At 34.1% G+C, this 21,624-nt stretch overlaps 3 protein-coding genes across 13 annotated transcripts in view; 2 read left to right on the top strand and 1 right to left on the bottom strand.

Moving 5' to 3' along the window:
* Positions 1–21,624, top strand: part of LOC127515316 (histone H2A-like) — a 123,105-nt gene that overhangs the window by 33,244 nt on the left and 68,237 nt on the right. The gene's annotated exons all lie outside the window — the stretch shown is intronic.
* Positions 3,233–9,527, top strand: LOC127515296 (ABC transporter F family member 4-like). Its single transcript, XM_051898807.1, has 9 exons — positions 3,233–3,250; positions 4,664–4,743; positions 4,829–4,963; positions 5,805–5,967; positions 6,117–6,669; positions 7,210–7,265; positions 8,137–8,204; positions 9,252–9,295; positions 9,377–9,527. The coding sequence occupies exons 2-9, from the start codon at positions 4,669–4,671 to the stop codon at positions 9,438–9,440; spliced, it is 1,158 nt and encodes a 385-aa protein (XP_051754767.1). The 5' UTR covers positions 3,233–3,250; positions 4,664–4,668; the 3' UTR covers positions 9,441–9,527.
* Positions 11,534–21,120, bottom strand: LOC127515293 (uncharacterized). 11 transcript variants are annotated; one of them, XM_051898791.1, is made up of 18 exons: positions 20,886–21,120; positions 20,344–20,473; positions 19,861–19,927; positions 19,542–19,689; positions 18,873–18,923; positions 17,435–17,815; positions 17,127–17,228; positions 16,761–16,993; positions 16,502–16,680; positions 16,334–16,424; positions 15,894–16,241; positions 15,670–15,787; positions 15,466–15,557; positions 14,514–14,628; positions 14,291–14,386; positions 14,031–14,198; positions 13,753–13,920; positions 11,534–13,644 (listed from the first exon to the last, which is right to left on the bottom strand). In XM_051898791.1, the coding sequence occupies exons 2-18, from the start codon at positions 20,439–20,441 to the stop codon at positions 13,424–13,426; spliced, it is 2,676 nt and encodes an 891-aa protein (XP_051754751.1). In that variant the 5' UTR covers positions 20,442–20,473; positions 20,886–21,120; the 3' UTR covers positions 11,534–13,423. The 11 variants fall into 11 exon arrangements, with proteins under 11 accessions (XP_051754751.1, XP_051754757.1, XP_051754752.1 ...); XM_051898797.1 differs by having other exon boundaries at positions 16,539–16,680; positions 19,861–19,924; positions 20,344–21,120; XM_051898792.1 differs by having other exon boundaries at positions 19,861–19,924; positions 20,344–21,120.

Below are 21,624 nucleotides of genomic sequence, written 5' to 3' on the forward strand. Positions count from 1 at the left end.
AGTCATTAATTCAAATCAAGTTATTCTAAACAACTGTAGTTTTTATTTTTGAATTATTTTGATATTTTATTAGGTTCAAGAGTCCCACCTGACCAGGAAGATGCCTAATATGATTTCAGCATATCAGCACACAGGTGGGTTAACTACTGAGGGAAAGAAAAATCATCACATAGTGACTTCTTGCATGTGTCTTACTGTGCATTTATCTTAAACAGATATCCCTTCACTGCAGACAAGCTGAAATGGGCTAAATCCTTGATTGCAGTCTTTACATCTCTGAATCATTTGGAGAGAATTAAAGCGATGTAAGTATTAAAATGTAATCTGGCATAATTTAGTTTACAATTCAACAGAAATGTTTGAATATGCTGACAAAAGTTTGTTACTTACAAATATATATTCTAAAATATAGTATGTTGGAGATTAAAAACAATTTGACACTCTCTTTCCCTCTTATATTTTTATATAGTGTTGGATCAGCGATCTTCTCTGAAGAACTGAGCACATTTGTGTTTGCGGACATGCATGCATCCAGGGAAAATTGTGGACAGGAACCAATCTTTGGAGAAGTTCATTTATTCCCAAAGGTGGACAAAAACATTGTGTTGGCTTTTTAAAGACTTTTGTTATCACTTTTACTATGCTGTGGAGAAGATGGAGGAGTACAGACATTGATAATTATCAGAAATGTTTCTTGAGCAGCAAATCCTAGAATGATTTCTGAAGGATCATGTGACACTGAAGATTGGAGTAATGATGCTAAAATTTCAGCTTTGGTCACAGGAATAAATAACATTTTAACATATATTCACAAAAGTTATTTTTAATTGTTATATTTCATAATATTACTGGTTTTGCTGTATTTTCTGCATCAAATTAAAGCTTTGGTGAGCAAACTGTATTTTCCAAACTTTTGGCTGCCAATGTACATCAATCCAACAATGTTTGGAAATAAGTAAAACTATTTAGGAGGTAGGGACGGGTTATGTGTCATGTTGCCTAATGAGATTGAAAAGAACTGTTTTGTCCTTTGTTGGACATATCCTTTTTGACTGCTTAAAATTGCATTGTTATATTCTGCATTGAATTTAATTATTGATATTTTATTGTAATAAATTGACAATAAGAAAAACAACCAATGACTTTACATTCATTTTTTCAAATGCTAACATTTTGTTTAGGATTTTAGATACCTTTTTAACACAATGTGTGAAGCCAAGGATAACACAATGTTACACATCTTTTACACGTTTACACATCTTTGTGTTAACCTTTCAGACACATTTACTGTGTTAAAATCCTTAACACAGTGACTGTGTAGAAATCAACACAAAAAAACGTTGTCCCTAAACTCACCCATTGATGTGTAAGAATTTAACACAGTTTGAGTCAGTTTAACACATCCTTTCTAAGAGTGTATCAAGACAAGTGTGCCACAGGAACACATATAGATTTATGGTCTGCAAAAGAGAGACATTGGGAAAATGTTGACGTTCTTGTGATAACAGACCACTTTACAAAGTTAGACCGTGCATTTTTCCTCTGCAAGCTCTTTTGATGTGGCCAGTTTTCCCACAATCATTTTGCATCTTTGAAATGACATACAGTACCTGAGGGCTGTGATTTTTGCCATGACATTGTAGGGGAATTATACAGTTAAAGACCCAAAAGACCAGATATAATGAATAAAGACTTGGACTCAGAGTTTAAAAAAATAATACTTTGAAGAAAATTTTACTGAAGAATAGTTTCCAGTTTCATCAGCAGAAGCCAGCTTCAAGTCTCACAAGGAGTTCATAGGCTGCTCTGCGTACATTCACATTTCCACAACAATTATACTCTAACAGAGTCTACTAACTACATCATTACTTCAGGTTGAATGATTCTGATTGGCTAAGAAAAATAGACAAATTAGGTAATCTTCCACACATGACATAGTCAGAAGCATATCTCCATTCGTCAGGATGCTGACGAGGGGAGTCTGGATTTAGGATGTCCTTTTGGGTTCATGACATGGTGTCTCTGCTGGTCTCAAGCAGAGTGCCAGTTGTCCACCAGTACAAAGGACCTGCACAGAACACTTAGCGCACATACACAAATACACATGATTCACAGCTTCTTCAAGGTTGAAGTTGATCTGAACTCTGCTCTGAGCAGGAAACTTTCCTAAAACATACTGATAACATGTTCTTTTCTCTCAGTGAGAGGTACAGACAATATTAAAAATTTATTTTCTAGTGTTTGAAAAGGAAAATAAATGCTTTAACATTCATTGAAGAAGTTATTCAAATAATTTAACAAAGATAAATGTTGATTAACTTAGAAGATATATATTGAAGCGGCAGTGGATTCCAGAATCCACCCCTTCAACATCTATAGCACTTCCTTTCCTCTCTGATCGGAATGTGAACTTCCGAGTGTGAATTAGCACTGTCTATTAGCAACAACTTTACTCTGTTTTACTTCCACCAGCTGCGGGCCCAAACCAGTCTCCTGCTACTGCGTATCTATACTACGAGTTTGCATTTTCATTCGGCGTAGTATTTACACGCCAAAGTCACATTTGGCGTATATATGGTACGCAAAACCCTCCCGTTAAACTTCCATTGATAGAAAATGCGTATGTATTGCACGCAGAAATTTATTATAGTCAACGTCATCATCATCGTCCCGCCCCTTCAATCGAACGAAGATTCACGATTTCATCTCGTGCAGGTGCCGAAGCAGCATATGCAGAAATATTGATTTAGAATGCTTATTTAGAATATATATATATTTTTTTACAGAAACTTATTGTAGGCTATATAACTTACTCATCATCTCTAGTGGGGACGAATGTTGCTACTACATAATACAGTTTAATTCTAAACAATCCCCGACGGGGAAAGAAAAATGCTTGCAGAAGCATCATTAATTCAATGTGAATTAATTATATGTCTGCTTTATTTAATCTGCTCTCTGCTTTTCTTTCTTTTTTTCTTTTTTTGCTTGTTTAATGTTACACGAATTTTTGTTTCTTTGTTTGTGATTGTATTTGTAATAGTAAAAGTATTAATAATAAATAAATAAATAAATATAAAAAGTGTATTGCCATGATTTTTAGTCCTTCGCTGTTTCAGGAACCACCCACTCCCGCTTGGAAACCAATCAAATGTTTGACATTATTTTAGCGCCATCATCAATGTCCCGCCTCCTCATCGTGCGACCTACGGGCATCATCATCAAAGTCGTCAATCATCAGAATACCCAAGTAAGTAATTAGCAAAAACATATATATAATATATATATTATATATATATTAGCAAAAAAGTATCAGTTCTTGATAACTCAAATTATTGTAAATACAATAATTCAAACTTTATTTTCTTAAGTGAGCATGCACATGTCGGCCTACAGTTGTCAGGCGGTTAATATCAGTTTAAAATCATTTCTCATTTAATGTTTTAGGGATAAAATTTAGTGAGGGTCAACTGTGCGCATCATGTTTTTTGGTTACGTTATGATGAGATCACACTAATTTATGTCCATGCAGGCATTACGTGTAGATCACAGATGTGTGGATTAACAACCCTGCACAATCACATACTTTTTAGGGTGTTTATCTTGGCCATCCCTGAAATACTTTTCATGATAATGAAAATAAATTAGTCTGTATTATTCTTTAATAAGTATGTCGTTTTTGAGAGGTAGACTTTTAAGGTTTTTAAAAGAAGTTTCTTCTGCTAACCAAGGCTGCGTTTATTTAATTAAAAATACGGTAAAAAGAGTAATATAGTGAAATATTACTACAATTTAAAATAACGGTTTTCTATTTGAATATATTTTACAAAGTAATTTATACTTTGTGATCAAAGCTGAATTTTCAGCATCGTTACTCCAGTCTTCAGTGTCACATGATCCTTCAGAAATCATTCTAACATGATGATTTGCTGCTCAAGAAACATTTATTGTGTACTATTGGGCAAAATATTTGTGTACAATATTTTTTTCTCAGGATTCTTTGATAATTAGAAAGTTCAAAAGAACATTTATTTGAAATATAATCTTTTGTAACATTCTAAATGTCTTTACTGTTCACTTGATCGATTTAATGCATCCTTGCTGAATAAAAGTATTAATTTCTTTCATTTCTTTTCAAAAAATAAAAATTGTGAATCCTGAAAAAAAAGTACACAACTGTTTTCAGCATTGATAATAATCATAAATGTTTCTTTAGCATCAAATCATCATGTTAGAATGATTTCTGAAGGATCATGTGACACTGAAGACTGGAGTAATGATGCTGAAAATTCAGCTTTGATCACAGGAATAAATTACTTTGTAAAATATATTCAAATAGAAAACAGATATTTTAAATTGCAATAATATTTCACAATATTACTGTTTTTACTGTATTTTTAATTATATAACAGCCTTGGTGAGCAGACGAAACTTCTTTTAAAAACATTAAAAATCTTACCGTTTCCAAACTTTTGAATGGTGGTGTGTGTGTGTGTGTGTGTGTGTGTGTGTGTATATATATATATATATATATATATATATATATATATAAACTCTCAAAAACTATATACTTATCAAAGATTAATTTATCTTTAAGTTTTGTATGTGATGTCTGTCTGTTATGCTATGTCAAATTTACACATTTTGTTTTGTTTTTGTATAGTCCAAATGCCAGGTTCAACTTTACGCCAGTGTCCACATTGCCGGATCAAGATGAACTGCCGACACCGGTCCTGTGTTAAGGTGATTGTGCATAACTAACACTGTTTATTTATATGGCATTGCATTTGTTTTAATACTCAATGTAATTCTGTTTCTCTTTTTGTAGTGTGGAAAATTGCTTGATTTTAAATATAAGCAATCAGTGCGTTTGGCAAAATTTCGTGACCAGGCCCATCAGTGGGCTAAAACAACAGTTAAGTCACGGAATCAATCAAAAGTCTTTGACAATTTAGCCATCATGGTAAGCAAAGTTCAGCATCCTAATTTCATTACCTCACACTTTGTTCTAAACTAAAACATTTATGTAAGAGACTATATAATATAAAGTTGTTTTACATACAAGTACATTACATGCATACATAATACATTAATACAAGTACATGAATAAATTGTAATTCCTGTTAACTGACAGTTCAAATAAAAAGTAATTCATATTATTTTCACTAATGGGCAGAACTCTTATAAATAAAAGAGCTAATAAGCAGTCAGACATCAATGCAGCTGCCATTAGAAGCTCTGGTTCCCAGAGAAAGTAGAACTTCTGCACATGCACAATGACTCAATCAAAACAAAATCTACAGGTTTAAGTCTATTTGATCTTATCACACCATTCATGTCTGATTCATTGCTAATTTTACAATATGTTTTGAGATTTCAGGAGTTCCCCATTCAAGTAAATAAGTAATAAAAAAAAAAGCTGCCTGGAGGCATTGCAAATATGGCCACCAAGTGAACTGACGTTCCTTAAAAGGAACTTTAGCAGAAGCCATGATTTGTTTTTGTTGTTGGTAGTTGTTGTTTTCTGAAATAAGACTTGCATGCATTTATGGATCACAAGTTCTGTTTTTGGATATTGTTGAAAGTTGACAGTCTGAATAGCCTTTCAAAATGTATGTATGGTAAAATATAGATAGTAAGCCTGGACATTTTTTAAAAAATCTGTTTTTGTGTTCAAGCAAGAAAAAACACATGTTGGCTTAGAGTGACATCAGGCTAAGCAGATTTCTTTAAACTTTTTTTTTTTTTTTTTTCAGAATTATGAACCATTTTTGAAAGCTGTACTGTTTGACATTCTATTTTAGATGGAAAAACTTAAAGTGCTGGGATACGTTCCTCTTCTGCTACTGGGGAAGTGTTCAAAGGCCCATAGGTGGACAGCGGAGGTCCAGTGTCCCTTTGAGTTCCCACCTGAGGGACATAAGGTGATGGAAAAAATGCTCATACTCTTTGAGCATATTTTACAAGGTAAATCATATTTGCAAGCACTGATACTTAAATGTTTGTCTCATATTTTATGTGTACAGTAAGTTCTGTAGCTATACAAGTTTCTAAACTGTTTTTTTTTTTTTTTTTTTTTAATGTATTTTAATATGACTTTAATTGTACTTTTTAAGGTTTTGGTCCAGAAAAAGAACAAGAGGTCACAGAAGGTAATGAAGCAGAAAGGCAGGACTTGAAAGAGACTGTAGAAGATGAAGAGGACATTACACTGGAGAACAATGTAGAAGTGGAAAGACTGGAGGATGAAGAGCAGATCGAAGAACAACAGATAGAAAGTGGGGAGGAAGAACCAGAGAGGCCTGTTGAGGAACAGAGTTTCAAAAGTCCAGAAAAAGAACAAGAGGACACAGAGGGTGATAGGACAGAGAGTCAGGACATAAACGAGGCTGTAGAAGATGAAGAGAACATTTTATCAGAGAACAATGTAGAATTGAGGATGAAGGAAAGATTGGAGGATGAAGAGCAGATCGAAGAACAACAGACAGAAAGTGGGGGGGAAGAACCAGATAGGCCTGTTAATGAAGAAGGGGAAATGAAAGTGACAAAAAAGACTAAACAGGCAAAGGAAATGAAGAAACAGGCAGAGAAACAAAAGATTAGTGCACTTAAGATGGATGAAATGGATGAAAGAAAAGAGATAGAGGGAGTCGTATTAAAACCAGATGGGTGAGTGGAAGAAGATGGGGTGAAACAAAGACTCTAGATATAGGAAAACATTACATTCCTATTATTCATTAATGGGAGAAAGTGTTATGCACAACATGGCAAATTAATCCCACGTTCTAAATAATAGAACCAATCGTTGATTAGAAAAAGTCACCACTTCATCCCAGCTGCCTTTAGAAGCTCCGGTTGCTATCAGAATTGAGATACGCGTGTATGACTGCACATGCGCATTGGCTACTGCAGTCTGAAAAGTTTTTTAAAAATGCTTTATGAACATTTTATTGGTGATTTTCAAATTGGAAATTTAATCATAATCATTTGGAGAATTTGATTTTTCCCCATTCAGAGAGATAGGAGCTGCATTTGGATGCCCAAGAGGCATTTCAAAGATGATCACAGTGTGAAATTACTTGTCTTAAAGGGACCTTTGGGTAAAGCCTATACAATGAGCAAGGAACAATGTGAACTCAGGCTCAATGAAAACTGTTCTTTGACATGTACTTGAACAAAGCTAAAACTTTTTTTTTTTTTACTTTACAGCAAATCAGCTGTCAACATGGCAGCCAAAAGAAAGCGCCAAAAAAATACAGACACAGGTATGAAATGTTATACAATTCAGTTTTCAGTGGTCTTAAACTGAAAGGACCACAGCCTTGCACAGTTTAGCTACAACTAGTTCCAACTCACACCTGCTAGTAACGCTGAAGACCTGGGCTGCGTTCAGCCCCGACAAAACATTGCAAAACGTTTTTTAAATGGAAACGGTGGTACGTTGAACACCCTGTTCTGATGACACAAGAGATGCAACTATGGCAGCTGAGAAGGCCATTCTTTGTGTTCTTTTTGAAGAATTGATATGCTATATTTTTACTATAAAACTCTTATGACAAACACGTCTTCTAATATCTTCAATTGTTGCGTATGCTGAGCTCCAGCGGACACATTTGTAAACGACTTTACTTGGACCCACTGTGTGAGCTGTCTCTTTAATACCGCGTGGTTTATATACATGTTGCTGCTGATTGGGCATTTTGACACACCCACCAAACAAGAGAAAACGTATCTCAAACCTTGTTGCACACCATTTCCAGGAAACATGTCTATTTTGTTTAATATGGTGTTCAACCCGGAAACCGTAGCAAAACGTTGTGCACCGGTTTAAGCTTGAACGTGCCCCTTGATTAGCTGGATCAGGTGTGTTTGATTAGGGTTGGAGCAAAACTGTTCAGAGCTGTGGCCCTCTAGGAACTGAGTTTCAGACCAGTGTTTTAGCTCTTTGCATAGCTAGTCTATTACACATTGTCATCCATTTGGAAAGTTCTCAAAATATTGATGTTTATATTTGTTGTTTCAGTGCTGTTTAGATTTTTAGATGTTTAAAAATTGTTCTGCTTTTTAACTTTTAGACATTCTCTGTTCTAGTTATTAAGTAATTAATACATTTCTAACCAAATTACATTTGTACAGAATGTCCATTCCATGCGTCTCTGGATGTATTTCCAGTGGAATTTGTATCTAAGACACGTCTCAGAAAGGTTGGTATTAATCTGTATCTACAATCTGTCAATGTTGTGTTCCATAATACCGTGACCTTTTCATGTACAGTAAATTAATTTAAATAATTTATTAAATGTATTAAATTAAGTAATTAATGTATGTTTTTGTTCAAACTATGAATGGATCAGTATCCCAAAATATTTAGCTCTGTTGTAATGTTAATAACTTCACATTGAATATATGCTAATGTGAAGGGTACTTTATTGCTAAAAAATAAACATATGGAATGGAATTCTTATTTGCTTTCTGACTATAGTATGAGTACAGGCAGTGTAGAATATTACAGATCAGTACACAAACAATAAATAAGGTGAAGAACAGTGAATTCATATATTAATATAAAATGTTCTGTACAGTACTACAGTGTTGGCTTCTACAGTTTAATATGAATATAACTTATCTAACTATATAGCATGTACAGTTTAGATGTGTTTTTCCATTGCTTTTGAATATGTTAACAGCAGTTGTTGAAGTTGCTCTTCAGTCTGTTAGGCTTTGTTTGGGTCGCATTTATGGGTCAGTTTTGGTTAAGATGATAAGAATCCTAAATTATGAATTGAAATTCAAATTTCACATTGCATGCTTTGATGACAAAACCTACTTTAGTGTGTTTTTGCAGGTGTGGGTCATGCCATGTTGGAGCATTGGGTGTGGAGAAAGGTTGGGGCATGTTAAAAGTTGGAGAAAGGTCTTTATAATTGGTAGTGAAAGCTGTCTGTTAAGGTTAGGGATAGGGTTAAGGGATAGTTTCTGTTGTAGCATTCACCTTTCAGCACGCCACCTTTCGGTACACCCATTACTCCGACCTGCAGCTACCCCTGTCTCTGTTTTTGTGCTGGTGTGTTGCTGTACCACAGTAATACCACATGAGGATGGTGGGATGGTGGCTTTCAATGGTGCTTTGTTTAAAGTTTTTGAGTTACATTAAATGCTTTAAAAATGTAGTAAGTGATGTAATGATGTGTAAAGATGGAAATGTAATGATTTGTTTTGTAATTGGCTCTTTTTTCTTACTTAATTCACAGGGACGTAAGGAAGTGCTGGTGCATTGGTTGCCATGTCCATCCTGGTAAGTAAACCTACATGGCAACTTAATTCACCACTGTAATTTTCTCATTTATTAGTTGTTGTTTTGACTTTTTTCCAGTAGGAAGACATGGCCACCCACCTGGCAGCCTGAAGATCATGTCCAAATTACACTTACTCAATGCTAATTACATTACTGGTACATTATGACCGTTTTTTTGTTTGTTTGTTTTTGAGCCACTGTTATAGTGGACAAATAAAGGTTTGTGTTTTCATTACGTCTATTTATATCTTTTTACCTTTTATAAAAAAATTAAATATATATATATATATATATATAATATATATATATATATATATATATATATATAATTTCTGAAATATCCAGGGGCTGGAGCTTATTCAAGCTACCACAGGCCAAAGGTTGAAAGTCACCCTGACCAGTCTGTCACAGAGATTACATTTGATATTCAACAGTGTTTTGATCTGCCTGCATCTACACCATTGTATGCGAACTGAACTGAGCTGGACGATGACATCACTGTTCACTTCAGTGCTGATATAGATAAATTAACTGAATTAATAACTATTGTTTCTTACATCGGAGTGAATCAATACTGAATTTACTTAAGATGGACAATGACACCATTTTGTTTAAGAGCTGCTGTGCAGCCAAAATTACATACCAGTTATCACTGTAAAGCTGCTTTGACACAATCTGCATTGTAAAAAGCGCTATATAAATAAAGGTGACTTGACTTGACTTGACTTGACTTGACACACACAATATAGCCTCTAGTTCCTGATTAACTATACCTACATGTTTTTGGAGTGTGGAGGACACTGGTGCACCCAGAGGAAACCGACAGCAACACTGGGAAAACTATCAATCAGGAAGGGCTCATGGAAATATGAAGTCATTTGTAGTCTTACATAGTCGTTTTTGAGTATAAGCCCATTGTGTGTGTGTGTGTGTGTGTGTGTACAGTATCATATATACTTGTCTACTCAGTTAATATATGGATATGAACAACCATATTCTCACTAGACTAGAGGCTAGATGTACAAGGTATATTATAGTGTCATATATTAGTAGATAGACACAGATTGCTCCAAATGGGACCAGTGAGTTGAGTCTAGAGAAAGTGAAGTACCACTACTGCATTAATGCATAAGATATTTAGTAAATACCATAGTAGAATTATTACAATTTTACCCTTGTATAGTTAAACAATGCTTTTAATAATACAAAATATAGTACAATAGTACAAATAGTGCTTACACATCCCTTCTGAGCAAAATAAATTGGGTTACAAAAAGTTACAGCTGAGAAAGAAATTGTGGGAGGAAAAAACTTTTGTAAAAATCTTTATATATATATATATACACACACACACACACACATATATATATATATATATATATATATATATACACACATACATATACACACATGTATATACATATATATGTATGTATATGAATGCATACAAATCTATTGCTGCATCGGGTTAACCCCACAATCCAATCTGTCGGTTTAGTTTGATATAATGGGGGGCAAATAAATGTTTAAATCATAATCTGTCCATTCACCACAAGAGCCTGGAAGATGCTGTCAAAAATGACCATATATGGACAAGTACGTGTGACGCTTCTGCTCAAATGGGTTGTCATTGGCTCTGATCTTCCCTTGGCACACGCGGGATTCGCTGTGATTGGATAATCTTTTTTACCCATATAAAAAACGTTTAATATTGCAAAGTACATTTTGCTGTTATTATTACGTCAGTAATACATTTAGTTAACAATACGGTGTTGCTGTGTTGTGAGGTATTACCCCGTTAACGATATCCTAACCCTAACCCTAGCATATCTTCACTGAACTACAAATAACAGCGCCATATTTTTTTGCGTTCCTTCGATATAATGACAGAGGCTTATGGGTAATGTAGTTTAAAACGTTTAATAACAAACTGGAAAAAAGTACTATCTTTAATAAACAAAGGGATATTTAATCATGTTTATTGTGCAAACCTCTATGACATATTTGAAAGGCAGGATGAAATTTGGTATTTTACTATGAACACTTTTAAAACACCTTTGTGCCATCTTTTCATATATAGCCTATTTGAAAACTGTGTCCAACATTATTCTTATCATGGACAACAAAGTGTGTTGAATCACAATTACATTGTCTTTTCAACAACTTGCCATTATGTAAATTGTTGCAAGTTCATCCAGTCATAGTTAACAGAACAGAACAAGAACAGACCCCCAAAAATCATCATAAATGCCCATTTGGAATGGGCTTCCGTTTATTTAATTAGATCAAGAACAAGAATACAGTGTTTACAGTAAACAAAGACACCAATTTAAACAACCAATACATATTGTGACACTTCATTGCACTATTACACATCCTTATCCAGTGTTGGGCCTTACTTGTAATACTTAACTCATGCTTTCTCATTCTTCATGTCAAAAGGACCAACAAAAGAGTGTCATTGTACTTTATAATTTAATAACCAATCACTGTAATATAATCAGTAATACTTCAAATGAACACAACTGGTCTTGACATGCTGATTTAGTACTAATTTTAGCATTGATTGATTACATTATAGCATACAACATGAAAATCAGGTGGGTTGATGTATTTAAAAACACTGATAAAATAGTCCACATTCTGGGTGAATTTTTACATTTTCTTGGTTACTTGCATTAGGACAGCTCTAACCCTAACCCTAACCCTAACCCAAGACATTATTAATAAAATGCTAATTCAAGATTCTGAATTGTGGCATAAGACAACTATATTCAGACTATTACCTAAAATGCAATTCTACATTGTATAATCATTGTTGATTGTTGGGTAGTAACTAATTACATGTAATCTGGATTATGTAATCAGATTCCAAAAATGAAGTACTTGTAATTAGATTGTTACATTTTAAATACTCATAATCAGACTATAGGTTTTTTTGTTTTGTTTTATTGATTACATGATTACATGTTAATCTCACAATGGCAGTAAATATATATATATAAAACATTCTCCCTACTTCTTTTTTATCTTTTAAAATTCCTTTCTAAAAAAAATTAATTTGTGGAATAGCACTCACAGTTTAACCACTAGTCATGTGTCTATCTCTAAAAAACTCATGCCAAACACAGCATTTGATCACTGGATTTACAGAAATCATTTTAAGTGTTTGTTAATTGAATAACACTGAGTCAGTTAACCATGTATCACTGTCCTTGGAAGGCTTTTGTCTTTTAAACACACTAAAATGTACAAATTCACGTCATTTCATATTAACATGCAATGCAGTGTTTCTCCACAATTTTTGTCAGATGAACCTCTTTGACCTACTAATAATTTTACTTGAAGTAAGCCCTGAGATTTTTAGTTGTTAGGTCAAAAATAAAATAATAATAAGTTTTATTCTCTGATGTACATTAATGGTCACATGACATGCAGATAAACATATCAAATACAAATCATAGTCTATTACCTTAAATGTGTAATGTAATGGATACAATTTGTCATGTAATTTGGAGTTAGTAACAGAATACAATTTGTAAGAACTGCACTGACTATGTCATAGTATTTATCAGAACAGTATGTATTAGTCAAAAGAGAATATACTGCAGAATTATCTGCACATCACATGCAAAACCTGCCTGAACAGAGAGGAGATAAAAAGACAAGACTGTTTTTGTAGATCACTGTACAAGTATTTTATTTTGCTTACAGTAAGGAAAAAAAATTATTAGGTGAAAACGTTATGTATCCTTATATACTTTCTATCAATATAAGATATGTACACACTGCAAAACACCCCTCACAGATATACACTGTATGATCCCATGAGAGCTAAGGAAAATGGAAATAATAGAATATAATTAATAGGGATGGAGGTTGTATGGCTGTTTATAAGACTATAAAAATGCGTGGAGTGAAACACCTGTCTTACATACACATTTAAAGATTCAAAAATAATAGTCAAAACTTGTACTGCTGAACCTTAATCTCATTTCCATTAGGATGGGAAAATATTAAATAGATTCTGTTAATATGCTAAAATGTTTCTCACAGTGAAAAAAAAAAAAAAGAAATACAGCTTATTAAAATAGTTCTTCAGTATCTGTCTATTCTATATACTCAGGTTTAGTCCTCATCACTGTCTGTTTCATCAGAGCTGTAGTTTATTGCCTCAGTTTCTTCATCGGAAATGTTATCAAATAGAATGCTGTCCGAAGCCTGTCCCAGAACACATTGTCGGTATAACATCCTAGCATTATTTTGCAGAAACTGAAGGTCTTCCAGTTTTCTCTTGAGAAGGCACAGTAGTCCATTGGCACTCTCCTCTGAAAGCTCAAAGTCACTGTCTACACAAAAAAGGAATGAAAAGAGGATAAATAAAGGATAAATAAAATCAATCCCTAATGTTTTAATTCCAGCAATGCATTGGTTTTGAATTTGTTATGGATACTCACTGTTAGTTTGTATTTGAACTGAGAGATCCCTCAGGGAACATTCAGCTTCCTTCAATGATCGCCAGTGTTGCTTCACCTCCGTCACTATGATCTGCTCCTCCTCCTTCAGTCGGGAAAGCATCATGAACCGGTCAAAGACCATCTTCTTAGTTGAGAGGTTGCCATTACCTGCAATTAATGAAGGTCCTAAATTACCATCTTTTAAACACTGAGGAGGACTGTATTAACATCAAACAATGTTTATCAAATACACTGAATATTTTTTTAAAGTTAATTACTAGTGTCAGGGCATTCCCATGGCCATTGGAAATGATCAGCTGTGAGCAGTTCATCCACGGAAGGAAGCTGGTGGACTGACTGTTCATTGAAGTCCTTAATGGCAGCTGCCAAGGTTGACTTGTCTTCATTAATTTTCCTCCTTATTTTGTGCCTTCTCTTGTTGCTATCTAATAAATCAACAACATATATTATTATTACAGCACTCAAGTTCATTCCTTAGCTATATGAATTATTTTTTATCATCATCATCTTATCTGACCTGTCTGACGGTATAGATTCATTTTTCTCAGCTTTATGCTGACATAAAGGCCTCGAATTCTGCCCTCAAGTCCAGTGTCCTCCTTTGCACTTGATACTACATCCCAAACAAATGAATTAGCCTTACAAATTTGATATATTCTGCCTTCTGTGCACAACATTTATAAATGGAAAAAAATGTTATTACATAAAAAAACTAAAACAGGCCCTTCAAAATGTATTACCTGTGGCCCACTGCTGGACATCACTGACCCACTGCTGAATGTCATCATCACTGACATTAAGCTCAGCCTGCAGACTTTCAAAGCTCTCTCTTTCCACTTTCAGCCTTTCGGTTGTCTAAATACATATCAAAACACTATAAAATTAATTTGATCATAAAGGTTTATAGTTCAACAATGTATGCAATAGACGTAATTGCTCAAATTATGTTAAAGGGTTAGTTCACCCAAACATGAAAAGTCTGTCATTAATTACTCACCCTCATGTCGTTCTACACCCGTAAGACCTTCGTTCATCTTCAGAACACAAATTAAGATATTTCTGATGACAGAATGCTGTCAGATTTCCTTCCACAGACTGAATTTTGCAACTACCACTTTGACACTTTGAAAAGTTCATAAAGACATCGTAAAATTAATCCATATGAATCAAGCGGTTTAGTCCACATTTTTCTGAAGAGAATCGATCACTTGTTATGATGAACAGATGAAGAATGAACCTCATTGTTTATACAGCACGTTTGAGCCTCCAAGAGAGGTTTGCTCTTGTGCATTATTCAAGTTTGGTTGAGCTTCTGCTTATGTTTGCTGATCAAAGTTTACATGCGAGTAAAAGCCTAAATTAAATCTGTTCGTCATAACAACCAATCGATTTTCTTCAGAAAATTTGGAATAAACTACTCAATTCATATGGATTAGTTTTCCAGTCTCTTTATGGAGTTTTTGAAGCATCAATGTTTCAGTAACAAAGGCAGTCTATGGATGGAAATCTGACACCATTCTGTCATCAAAAATATCTCAATTTGTGTTCTGAAGATGAATGAAGGTCTTACAGGTGTGGAACGGCATGAGGGTGAGTAATTAATGACAGAATTTTCATTTTTGGGTGAACTAACCCTTTAAATGTACTTTTTGTACGATAAGAACAAGGTTGACTTTTGCATCAGTAAAATACCTTAATGTATCTTTGAGACAAACATTTGGCCAGATTTTCAGACTTCCGTTTGTTCCATGCAGAAGCAAGAACAGTGAGCATGTCTGAACGTGCTATTATTAGATAGTTGGTCAAAGAAAATATATTAAAAAAAGTTATAGTCATGATTCATTGATACTTAGAAATAACTATATGTTAAAAGTAGTGTTTATCTAATATATTCACCAGCTTTGGACATGTATTTAGTGCAAATTGCAGCTCTCGACAAGAAGGAGTTGACTTGCTCCACCTCTTCTCCAATTGTAAGACCAGCTCCCTCTTGGTTTCTTCCAGACCATTTTATCTACAAAAAATAAAAACAAAAAAAAACAATGGCTGTTCAAATAAAAGTACATGTCCATACCACAAAAATATCATTAATATAATTTAATGTAAAGAAAGAATCTTACCTCACAACTCCACTCATGTGCTTTGGCATGCATAACTGATAATAGTGGGCGCATATTTAATAAAGGCCTTAGCTCTGGACAGTGTCCCACCACTCTCTTTAAGTATGGCCAGTACTTGCAGGCGACATCTGAGCAGAAGAATGACACATTTTCTTTTGAGAGGGTGTTTTGAAGGAACAGGGGATAAGCAAATATTTCCCCTCTGAACATATTTAGGCCTTTTAAAAGTCCTCCATGTTGGCACACAGCAATCTCAAGGCCTTCCTCATCAATCTTTGATGTCGACTTTTTTGCAGACTCCTTGGCTGCTGTCCATTGAGAAGAGCCACACACCCCTTTACCTGTGGCCTACAAGACATTACAATAAAATTATTATTAATATTTCAATAATGGTAGCTGGACTGGAATAAACAATATGACAATAAGTTAAGGGTTATTACATGCTTGGTCTTTTCATGAACATATCCCACAAAGGATGAAACATCTTCATCCTTCATTATAAATGTCCCATCGAAGTAGCCCTTCTCTGTGCTTAATTTTATTGGGAAAGAGAAACATGATATAGACAGTTAAGTAGTACAATAAAAAAATAAAGAAAAAAAACATACCCATGTGCATTATGGAACCTGTACAGCTTCCTGTTACCATCCACTGAGATGGCATGCATGGAAGGACTGCAAGCAGGACATTTAAATGGCTGTACACCACAAAGCCTCTCAACCTCATGCTGGGCAAAGGTCCACTCCAGCAAGGCTTTCTGGAATGTGTCTCCACATATTTTACCACTCTGTTGAAATAACCAAACCAATCAATCGCTTTAAAGAACAAACATCATGTTAACAATATACACTGAATAACAATATTTACCCTGCCATTGTACTCTGTTCTCCGGTCAAGCATTCCAAGGAACGCTTGACGTGAAAGACCTGGAGCAAAAAGTTTTAAATCCAGAAAAGACCTAAAAAGGCCAGCCTCATACACGGTCTCAAAATGTATAGAGGCTGGCCAGTACCCAGACTTGAGGAGATCACTGAGCCCCACTGACCATGTTTTCCCACAGCATGAGGTCTCCAGTGATGGAAGGGTGAGATTGTACCGTCCTATAATAAAAAAGTTCACATGCATCACAACAGCTTTAAAAATTCCTAATCACAGATATTACATGCAAGCATTGAGTTCTTATATTAACCTTAATTTGTGTTGTTTTCATAAAGAGAAAAAACTACATCTTACCATTAAAATTTATTACAATAATGGGCTTGCCACTGATCAACCTGCAGGAACTTTCTGAACAGGCACAAATTTTCTCTGGCAAAAGTAGTGGAAGATATCGAACTAAAAATTCAAAAGCAAAACAATGATAATAAACTCCTTAGCAAAGGATTCATAAACAAGGTAAAATGAAATATAATCTAATATATTTATTAAATATATGATAATATATCATAACTATTTTAAATATATATTATAATTATATACTAATGAACAGCCATTTAAAATGTACAGACTGAAAAGTATGATGGGACACATGAAAAGCATACCCTGTTCAGAGAACTCAATGGCCTCGGAATGTCTCTTCACTGCAGTGGTTGGACACAATGGCTTGAAGAACCCATGGGCCATAGAGTCTCTGTTATGGAGAGGTAGGTGCTGATGAACATCTCCATCACACACGGTGCATAGAAACTGCCTAGGTAGACAGTCCCTGCACCGTACAATGGCCTCTGCAGTAAGACAGTGTTGGCAGATGCGTTCCTGAACATATTCAGCTGCCAAAAGATTCTTAACCATGGCCTCCCTTGCAATGTGCCATCTTTCATGGCTTAGGGATTGCCTCTTTTGCCAGGATGTTGCCAAAGACACCTCTTCAGGCTGAACACATTCGTCATTAAGGATATGCTCCAATTCTTCAATGAGTGAGGCTTCATTGAAGGAGAAACAAAAAACAGTGTTATTAGTCAATACACAATACAATCAGTTTTTATAGAGATACAATACAAGGATCTCGGTAACACTTTAGAATACTGATCCCTCATTAATGAATAACTACACAGGAACAGATGAGTAAAGCATTATTAACACTCTATAACTACTATTAACTATCAAGAAACTCTGATTAATGAATTAGTAAGTAACAGTACTCAGTTGAAGATGGTAGTTCACTATTAGCTAATCAGTAACTACTGTTTTTTCATACCTCCCAGAGAACTATTAAGAACTACTATATACAGGTTCATAATTAATGTGAATGATGCATAATATATAATTAATTCTAAAGTGAAGATCATGGTAACACACTAGTGATGACTGAAGTATTACCAAATCCTTCAGAAGGAATTACTAATTATTTGGATCAGTATTCTAAAGTGAGAAACATGATAACTCTCTAGTAACTACTGGAGTCATTGTAAACTTTTGAGGTTTTTGTACAGTTTTGTACAGTAATTCCTTCTGATGTATTTGGTAACACTTAAGTAATTACTAGTGGGTTACCATGATCTTCACTTTAGAATACTGATCCAAATAATTAGTAGTTCCTTCTGAAGGATTTGATAATACTTCAGTCATTACTAGTGGGTTAACGTGACCTTTACTTTAGAATTAATTATACATTATGCATCATTCACATTAATTATGAACCTGTATATAGTAGTTCTTAGTAGTTCTCTGGGAGGTATGAAAAAAAAAAAACAGTAGTTACTGATTAGCTAATAGTGAACTACCACCTTCAACTGAGCACTATTACTTACTAATTCATTAAACAGAGTTTCTTGTTAGTTAATAGAAGTTATAGAGTGTTAATAATGCATTACTCATTTGTTCCTGTGTAGTTATTCATTAATGAAGGATCAGTTTTCTAAAGTGTTACCAGGATCTCATTTATAAAAAAATATGCAATTATGTAGGTTGCAGCTGGCAGAATATTACTTAAACTCTATTAACCAGATGCCATTCCATATAACCATAGTGTACAGTTACCAGTTTCTGCTCGATAAACAAATTCCTCTTGGATGGGCACACTGGTGGGACCTTTAAACAAAATAAAATTAATACATTATGCTTTGGGGTTCTATATATCTGGTTCTACATGTAATTAAGTGCACTTAAAGATTAAAACAGACTGCATAAATCTAAACATTTACTGAATATGGAGAAACCCACAGGAAAAAAATACTATAGTAATTTATAATAAATACTATAGTGTTTTTGAACCATACTATAGTAAATAGTATAATGTATATATTATAGTATTTACAACACTTGTGCTACAGCTTGTGCTGCTGTGCTGCTACAGTATACTGTAGTATTAACTATAGTGAACTAATAAACTAATAAATACTGTAGTATACTTTAGTTTTTACAAGAGTAAACTGTAATGTATATTGTAGTATAATATACCCTATAGTTGTAGAAAACTTAGTACAGTATTGGGTAAAGTAATTTGTTTATATTACTATAGTTGTTATATTACCACAGCAACTATAGAATTACCACAACAAATTAATTCAAGTATTTTACAATAGTATGGTTCAAAAACACTATAGTATTTACTATAATGTACTAGTATTTTTTCATGTGGGAAATATAAATCACAACTGAAAATAACAGTACATTTAAACAATAACTGTAAATTTACAACTGTCTCACCGTGGTTAGGAGCCTTTCTTTTCAGTTTTTGTTTTATTGAGGTTTTTTTTCGAAGCGGCCGTATAACATTCCCATTTCTGTCCCTTTGCCTCCACTTCACAGTCGTAGGATGTGGCTTAGACCTCTTGGCTTGCTTTTTTTCTTCTTTCTAAATTGCAAATAGTATATATTTAACAGGTTTTAAAGTAGTTTATACTTACCTTACATGAATAATATATTAGCCTATATAATTATTCATTTGTAGTTTTCTTTAAAATTATTTGACAGAGAAAAAGAAGTCAAAATAAAAAAACAATTAAGATACAATTTCTAAAGTTACCTGTATCTGATCAAGAAACACATCTCCAAGAACAAGTGCTGCTTCTAAAGAGCCTGTGGACATTCTGCTTGAACAAATGTAAAATAGGGGAAAAATTACAAAATAAAAAAGAAGTTGGGTTAAGTCAGGTTTACAGTGAATTGATTAATCCACACATCTGTGATCTACACGTAATGCCTGGCATGGACATAAAGTAGTGTGATCTCATCATAACGTAACCAAAAAAACATATAATGCATCAATAAAAAGTAATCGTTGCGCACAGTTGACCCTCACTAAATTTTATCCCTAAAACATTAAATGAGAAATGATTTTAAACTGATATTAACCGCCTGACAACTGTAGGCCGACATGTGCATGCTCACTTAAGAAAATAAAGTTTGAATTATTGTATTTACAATAATTTGAGTTATCAAGAACTGATACTTTTTTGCTAATATATATATATATATATATATATATATGTTTTTGCTAATTACTTACTTGGGTATTCTGATGATTGACGACTTTGATGATGATGCACGAGGTCGCACGATGAGGAGGCGGGACATTGATGATGGCGCTAAAAAATGTTCAAACATTTGATTGGTTTCCAAGCGGGAGTGGGTGGTTCCTGAAACAGCGAAGGACTAAAAATCATGGCAATACACTTTTTATATTTATTTATTTATTTATTTATTTATTATTAATACTTTTACTATTACAAATACAATCACAAACAAAGAAACAAAAATTCGTGTAACATTAAACAAGCAAAAAAAGAAAAAAAGAAAGAAAAGCAGAGAGCAGATTAAATAAAGCAGACATATAATTAATTCACATTGAATTAATGATGCTTCTGCAAGCATTTTTCTTTCCCCGTCGGGGATTGTTTAGAATTAAACTGTATTATGTAGTAGCAACATTCGTCCCCACTAGAGATGATGAGTAAGTTATATAGCCTACAATAAGTTTCTGTAAAAAAATATATATATATTCTAAATAAGCATTCTAAATCAATATTTCTGCATATGCTGCTTCGGCACCTGCACGAGATGAAATCGTGAATCTTCGTTCGATTGAAGGGGCGGGACGATGATGATGACGTTGACTATAATAAATTTCTGCGTGCAATACATACGCATTTTCTATCAATGGAAGTTTAACGGGAGGGTTTTGCGTACCATATATACGCCAAATGTGACTTTGGCGTGTAAATACTACGCCGAATGAAAATGCAAACTCGTAGTATAGATACGCAGTAGCAGGAGACTGGGTTGGAATAGGACACAAAGGAGCAGGAGGAATAATCTGATTCGGCTTTCCAACAAGCTGGCACACATGACAGGAGCGGCAATATTTCACTACATCTGATTTTAAACCAGGCCAGAAAAAATGTCTTAGGATGCGCTTATATGTCTTCGTAATACCCAAATGACCAGAAAAATTATGATCCTCATCCCACACAGTCCAGACCACATTCACTCACCGCTCTATCCTGGGTTTGGGTGTTATTATGGATCATCAGTGAAACTGTGTTGAAGAATTTACAAACAAATTATTAAATGATAAAAAAAATGAATAAATGTAAGCTGAACAAACAATTGAGTTGCATTTACTGACCTGTGAAAACAGCAGCTTCCCCAGAAACACTGACTGATGGGGTGAGAATTGTCATGGTTACAAACACAGTTACTATGGAAATGGATAAAACAGGAAGCAGGAACTAAACCACAGTAACTGAAAAACAGACACGACAAGACAAAGGGAAATTCATATAAGCGT

The sequence above is a fragment of the Ctenopharyngodon idella genome, chromosome 7 (genome assembly GCF_019924925.1).
Source record: "Ctenopharyngodon idella isolate HZGC_01 chromosome 7, HZGC01, whole genome shotgun sequence".
Lineage (NCBI taxonomy): Eukaryota > Metazoa > Chordata > Actinopteri > Cypriniformes > Xenocyprididae > Ctenopharyngodon > Ctenopharyngodon idella.